We start from the raw sequence: 7,595 nt of genomic DNA on the forward strand, positions 1-7,595 counted from the left end.
GTTTAAAAATGTAAGATTAATTCTTTTCATTGACTTCCTCTCCTTGCATTCGCAAACAGAGCGAGTGGCGCACCTGTTTCAGGGATTCCGTAGCCTGTCAATAGGAAAAAGAAAACAGCACATGATCAGAGAGAATGAGAAACGGGGCATTGCTGCATGAGAGGAATAAATATATATAAATTTAATGTATCCTTAGGTTAATAAACATTTAAACAACGAGTGGCAAATGTCTCCAGTATTTCAGTGAATAGGGATCCTTTTGGAAAAAAAGAATTTAAGGCTTCGAATACATCCTTCAAGTTCTTGTTATGTTCGTTGTCCCTTTATAATGGTTTTTCTAGTTATTTGAGAAAAAAAAAAACACTTTGTAACCTATCAGTCTCCTTTTATCCTCACTTTAAAAACCTTAAAATTTTCACTGGTGCTACTTTAAATCCTAAATGCCCAGTGGTATGAGCTAGTTGGAGACCATCCCTTAGGCTTCTTGAGTTATATCATTCAAATGTAAGACTACACACTAAATAAAAATAAAATCATTATGTTTCCTAAGTAGTAATTTTATAGAATTAAAAAAAATTTTTAAGTTTATTTATTCTGAGAGACAGGGATTTGGGGAGGAGCAGAGATAGAGGGTGAGACAGAATCTCAAGCTCTGCACTACCAACACAGCCCGATGGAGGACTAGAACTCATGAACCATGAGATCATGACCCAAGCCAAGATCAGGAGTCAGACACTTAACCCAAGGCGCCACCCAGATGTCCCGCCTTTAAATTCAGGACACCTGGGTGACACCATCGGTTAAGCATCCAACTCTTGATCTTGGCTTGGGTCCTGATCTCATGGTTCCTGAGTCTGAGCCCCACATGGGATTCTGCTCCGACTGTGCAGAGCCTACTTGAGATTCTCTCTCTCCTCTCTGCCCCTCCCCAACTTGTACATGTGTGCACTCACTCACTCTCAAAATAAATAGGCCAAAAAAAAATGTAGAGGCTATCTCCAATTCTTGAATTACAAATTTAATTCCAGGAATATCTTTTTAATTTGAGAGATGGGTAGTTTAGTAGGTACACATGACAAAAGATATTATGAATATTGGCTATTAAATGAGCATGCACTGAGCAATGGAAGGGATTTTTACCAAAACTTTTTCTTCTAAAATTACTAAGAAAAATTAAAAATCGGGACGCCTGGGTGGCTCAGTCGGTTAAGCGTCCAGCTTCGGTTCAGGTCATGATCTCACGGTTCATGGGTTCTAGCGCTGCATCAGGCTCTGCTGACAGCTAGCTCGGAGCCTAGAGCCTGTTTCGCATTCTGTCTCCCTCTCTGTGACCTTCCCCTGCTCATGCTGTCTCTCAAAACTAAATTTAAAAAAAAATTAAAAATCTAGTTATCTAGTTAATGTGTTGAAAGCTATCCTCTGAACAAAGCTAACAAGTCTGCTGGCAGGTCAGAGATAAAAGCTGCCTAGGACACGTATTGTGTGGAAGACCTTAAAAGCACAGGCTCCAGTGTCAAACCATTGGGTTCATTCCTTGGTTTCCCCACTTTCTAACAGTGTATACCCGGGCAAGTGACTAAGCACCTCCTTTTTCTCACTGGAAAGGGGGAACACTCCATTGAGTCTTCCATTTTTGAGGAGAAGCAGCTTACAAATGGCTTAAATAGCTTAAAATTCTTTATCAGTGTTTGCCTTCCTAAAAAAAAAGTTGAGCTTGGTATTAGATGGTTTTCTGTAAAAACACAGACTCAAGAGAGTGAACAGAAATAACAGTGCTACTGAAAACTATTTTACTATCTCAAAGTCATCTGAGACATTTCCTCATACACATTAAAAGCTATCCTCATATAGAATATGAGTCGAGAACAAAACCCTAAGACACGAAATCAGCATCACACACATTAACATTTCACTGAGCAAAGCAGAGTGCACAGAAGTCTATCTAGGACCAAGATCTGTGTTGTTCCCTGATACTAAGTTCTAGCTCCCAAACAAGACCAGCCAGAAGATGCTGTATCTGCATGGAAGTACCTTAGCAAGATCTTCTTTTAACTTGTTGTACTGCACCACATCAAAACGCTCTCGCTTTGATTTCTTATGGAAGAAGTGAAGAAACTGCCTACTCTTCACAGCTGAGTAAGTATAATCCTAAAAGGAAAAACAAAAAAAGAACATGTTTTAAACATGTTTTAAATGAACATAATGTCTCTGCAAGAAAGATACTTGCCTTAGCAACACTAAAGCAAAAGGCGGCAGATGAGTAAAATATTTGCAGTGGCCAACAGAGCAAGCATAAGGCGACACAAGTGAAACAGTTTGTCTTGTTCAGATCAGCTGCTGCTTTCAAAAGCAAGCAAGCTGAGAAGAGAAACTACACATTTGGGTTAGAAAAGAGAAAAAGGAAACTGTTTTGGCAAAATAGTCATGTAATAAAGCTAAAGTTACTGAGTGTTTTTGCCATACATATTCAAGTCTATTTATAAAATAAAGACAAAAAAATTTGATGTGTTTATCTCAATAGAGAAATTTGTGGGGGGAGCCTGGGTGGCTCAGTCAGGTAAGTGTCTGACTCCTGATTTCAGCTCCGGTCATGATCTCACAGTTTGTGAGCTCGAATCCCACATAGGACTCTGTGCTAACAGTTGGAGGCTGCTTTGGATTCTCTCTTTCCCTCTCTTTCTCTGCCCCTCCCCTGCTTTCTCCCTCTCTCTCAAAATAAATTAAAAAAACTTGTGGGCTATACTATTTCTCTATAGAGGTTATATATAGTTTCTCTGTGCTGTATATAGATCTATCCTCATGAAAAACAACAAAATGGATCAGCCTATAAAAATCCAGAGAGCAATTCAGTAAATAAAAAGGCTTTATTGTAAATTACTTGAGTTGCAGAAAAAATTATTTGCAAAACATGTCCCTAACTCACCACTTTCCTAACAAACTACTTACCTGTCGAGTGACTATAAAGTATGCAAAAAAGACCATGGAATTCGCAAATGTGATGAAGTAGGTCACTGGCTCCATAATATCCCAGGAGTACACCCACCACGTGAGCCAGGCCAGTGCCCCGCCCTGGACGGAGAGCAGGGCTAACCCAGCCCACAGAAGTCCACTGGTTTTGGCTTCTGAGCGAGCTTCTATTCCAGCTTTTATCTGAGGGGGAAAATGGCTTCGTTGAATTCACAGTGCACCAACGTAAGGGGAAAACAAAGAAGGAACAAAGGTAAAATAATACATATCTGCACCACTTTAAAGAGGTCAATTTAGGAATAGGTTATGAAATATACACATTAATGAGCAATCACTTATTTCCAAATCAGCTCATAATGAGTCACTTTTTAAATTATAAAGGTAATATCTACTTGTTGGGGGAGAAATAGTATAGAAGGTACACAACGAAAAACTCAAGACATTCTCTGTTGAAACCTAAAATTCTATACCTATTTTCTTTAATCCAGCAATGTCACTTCTAGGAATGCATCTTGTAGGCATATTTGCACACGCATGGTTCATTACAGATCCTTACGGTAAAAGAGTGGCAACAATTCGTGGATCTACCAAATTTTTCTGCAGCAGTAGTGAGGAAGCTATGTACCAGCACTTACACTGTTAGTGAAAAAAGGGAAGAATAGTGTATAATAGTGTATGTCCTCTTCTGAATAAAGGAACAAGATAATTTATTTGCACTTGTGGGTATACAGATAAAGAAAATCTGAAATGACTCCTGGGTGTGGGGGGGATATGGTAAGAGGAGGAAAATTTCCCAGTGGCCACCTTTTTTTATTTTAAATCTTGATACAAGTAAATATATCACCACTTTTAAAATGTTGGTACACCATCCAACAAATAAAAAGGCTCCTCTCTGCGATCCTCTAAACATCCTTAGAGAACACGATTAAAAGTTTCTTTTATTTCCAGAAACTTCCTATTCAGATACAAAGATACACAAACACCCACCCATTTTTAAAAATTGCAAGTGGGATCCGAGGTTTAAAAGATGCAGTTTTTTCCCTTAAAGTAAATCATACAGATTCCTGCCCATTCTTCCCGCAAAAGTTATGTTTTTCTCCACCAGCGATTGCCCTCGGTTGTGAGGCGGCCACCGCTAACCTTCCGGCTGTAGGTCTGTTAGGCCGAGCTGGGGCCTGGGCCTCCTCTCTAAGAAAAGAAACCGGTGGTACTCCGGCTAGCGCACGCAGTGCACACGGGGCTCCTTCAGAGACGCCACGGCCACGGAGACGAAGCGCAGCGCAGAGCTAAGGATGGCGGCGCTAGCCGGGCCGCCGGCGTTCATGTCCGGCTCTGCCATGCACCGGCTAGGTACCTGGGCTGCCTCAGCTTCCTCATCTAAAGAATGACAATGATCACGGTACCAAAGGCGCAGGCTCACGAGGACTAGAGGAGGAAATGAGCATATGTGGAGCATTCGTGGCACGCGCTCAATAAACAGACTCAACTGTGACGTTTCCTCACCTGTTCGAGAGGCTGCAGCTGTCCCCTCAGGTGGTCAATTTCCTCCAGTAAATGGTGCTCTCTCTTTTTCTGAAACTCTTCTAAATGTAAAGCTGTAAACAGTCTGTGAACCAAGGATTTCACATTTTCCATCTCGGTAGCATGCTCCATACTCTGGTTTTCTGAGAACAGACACAGAGGAAATGTAAGGCAGTCACGAGATTGTTTCCTTCAGGGTCTCTGAGTCCAGGGAACCACATCTGAGTGCCCGGGGTCCAGCGCCCAGGGAGGCATCCAGTGCTGGCCTGCCTTTCCTGTCTCAGTGATTCCTTCAGTCTCTCCCACAGAAAGACAGTCTGGAATGAGAAATTACCAGAGAGCAGGTTTAAAATTCATTGTTTTTGTCTTTTCTTTTTTTCTTTTGTAATACGACTGTGCTGTTTCTTTAAAACATCTTCATACAGGAAAAGTAAGGTATCCATCTACCAGAATCCAGGTGAATCCCTCACCTCAGTTTGTAAAAGGTGAAAGATTTATGCGCTCTGAAGAGAAACCAGAGTATTCAGTTTGTAACACTTTAGTTTATGGGTTCATTTTTATACCTGAGTTCAACCTAAGACCCCTCCCCTCAAGCCCCAACCATCTATCCAAAAATTATTTTAGGATCCACAGAAGAGGGGAGCTGGGGTACTAACATGCGAAGGAAAGTATAATATATATTTGAAAAGCAAGTCAAGTGGAAGTTCTTTTCAACAAGACACAGATATGAGAGGAGGTTCATACTGAGAATGAGTTTTTAATAAAGTTCTTTTGCTGATGGATTCTCTTGATCCTGCCGCCGCTGTGGATCTGTAAGTTCCCACACGGCTGGGCTGTGAGGCTCCTTTTGTGAGGGTGGTAGCTGTTCCCCAGCACTGGAAGGGAACTGGAGGTGGGCGACAGGCGAGAACAAGCAGGCAGACCGGCCCGCCAGCAGCGCCCGCGGGGAGCCAAGGAGGCTTGTGACCCTGGAGTAGGGACCAGCCCAGTGAGTCTCCAGGGCCTGCCAGCAGGTCCTCGAGTTATTTCCCTCCCATTTTCATCCACTGCCTTCAAAACTTTGTTGCAGTCTTTAATTCCTTCCACATTCCAAACTACAGCCGCCACGAAGAAGTGAAAAGTAAAAGTTCCCTTCTAGGCTTCTGAGATTTGCAGAACACTGAGAGCCCTTTCGTTTTGAGGAAGAAAGTACTGGTATTTAAAAGGTCTACGTACAGAAGAAACGTCTGGATGGGGGTACAACTCTGTCCACAGCTGTGGAGTGTAACAGGGACAAACAAAGCCAGACACTAGATAGGGTGATAAGGAAAGATTTTATTCAGTAACAACTGCAATAAGGAAGAGGGTCCAGTGTGACCTCAACTCAGTCAACTTCTATTGTGCAGAGTTGGTTGGGCGTTTTCAGGGAGGGAGGGGAACACCAGGGGCATGAGCAAGCAGAGTCCAGGAAGCGGAAATCTACAAAAACTGGGCATGGGGATTGCTAGTTAATGTGACTAGGCAGTTTGGGTTGTTAACTGGCACTTATTCAAATGAGGAGCAAACAAAAGGCAGTGTGCAAGTCAGGGCAAGGCACCACCCAGCCGGGAGGGAGAGTGAGAGTTACCTCCTTAAACATCTATGCGTCAAAGAGTAGTTTCTCGGGTCCCCGAGACAACAGTCCTGGGAGACAGAAGCTGTCCACTTTCAAGGTGTAGAGACAAGATGTATAATTGCAAGCTTTCTAAAGCAACTGCTAGAAGAGGGGGTTCAGGGACTGATCTGCCTACCATCAGGTTTTCCCTGAACAAACAGGAAGTTCTCCTGGCACTGTTGCACTTTCTCATTTAAGCATTTTAAAGGGCTATAGTTGTAATCCTAGGGATATGGCTTTGAGTTGTTAGAAACTATGCTCATGTTTGCTCAAGTCTCTCAGGATGGGAGGAGTGGTGAGGATTTGGGGTGAACAAAATCATTTATGTAGCCAATCTGCAATTTTTATAAGCCGAGCTTGAGGTCTAGTCCAAAAGAGGGCTCCGAGGAGCCTGACCAAAGTTCGGTAAAAAGAGAGAGTCTGTCAAGTGACACAAAATGTTTATCTGAGTCCAGTGACAAGTGATGGTCTTCCAGAAATGGCACCACAGAATTCATATGAACGCTGTACTACCAATTTAAACATTTCTCTGGGGCATCTCCTAACACAAACCAAATAGAGAGAATATTATTTTTTCCTCAGAAGCTGTTTATTCCTTTTATAGGTGTCTTGAATGTGAGATTTGTTTTCATATCCTGAATTTTCAAATCCAAAATTGCCAATGCTTTAGAAAAGAAATGGAATCAAATACACTGAACTCCAAATACATAACTTTACAAACTTAATGGCTCTCCTCCCAGGGGGCTGACAGGAGAGAGGCCGTGATGTAGTCTCCCTGGACCTAACATGGGGCTTGCAGGAAGGAAGGTCAAGTAGAACAAAGAGATGCCCTGAAAACACTCATTTCCACTTGCTCTCTCAAATACCCAACCCAGAGTGAGACCTTTCAGAGCGTTGGGAACTCACTGAACATGAAATTTCCATTTTCATATTTCTCAACTTTTACCATCCTTCTCTCTTTGAGGTTAAATACTGCCCTGGTCTTTAAAAAGAATTAACATTAGAAAGTTCACAATTGTTGAAATGACAGATTCATTTTAATTTCTCTATCCTAGTCTGTATTTAGAAATTCCATAAAATTTTCAAACATACCATTAAAATTTTAAAAAGTACATAATTTTCTTCCAGAAATCTCCAGAGAAATGGCTGGTACCAATCTGGGGTACAAGACCAGCCTGGAGCATCTAGTTACACCAGAAAGTAAAGCTAAGCTTGAAATAAAAATGGGGGTGGGGCGCCTGGGTGGCTCTGTCTGTTAAATGTCTGACTTCAGCTCAGGTCACGATCTCACAACTCGTGGGTTTGAGCCCCGCATTGGGCTCTGTGCTGACAGCTCAGAGCCTGGAGCCTGCTTCCGATTCTGTGTCTCTTTCTCTTTCTATCCCTCCCCTACTTGGGCTTTGTCTGTCTGTCTGTCTGTCTCTCTCTCTCTCTCTCTCTCTGTCTCAAAAATGAACATGAAAAAGATGTTGTT

General features: G+C 42.3%; 1 protein-coding gene across 1 annotated transcript in view; it reads right to left on the minus strand.

The window, feature by feature from the left end:
* Positions 1-6: 6 nt before the first annotated feature.
* The window catches only part of MCUB (mitochondrial calcium uniporter dominant negative beta subunit), a 107,962-nt gene continuing 100,373 nt past the window's right edge, over positions 7-7,595 (minus strand). Inside the window, exons 6-9 of the mRNA XM_029951327.1 lie at positions 4,471-4,631; positions 2,947-3,150; positions 2,032-2,148; positions 7-94 (exon numbers count right to left, since the gene is read on the minus strand). Of these exons, the coding sequence (XP_029807187.1) occupies positions 17-94; positions 2,032-2,148; positions 2,947-3,150; positions 4,471-4,631 (560 nt within the window). The 3' untranslated portion in view covers positions 7-16. The remainder of the gene's footprint in view (positions 95-2,031; positions 2,149-2,946; positions 3,151-4,470; positions 4,632-7,595) is intronic.

Source organism: Suricata suricatta, chromosome 1, assembly GCF_006229205.1.
Source record: "Suricata suricatta isolate VVHF042 chromosome 1, meerkat_22Aug2017_6uvM2_HiC, whole genome shotgun sequence".
Classification (NCBI taxonomy): Eukaryota; Metazoa; Chordata; class Mammalia; order Carnivora; family Herpestidae; genus Suricata; species Suricata suricatta.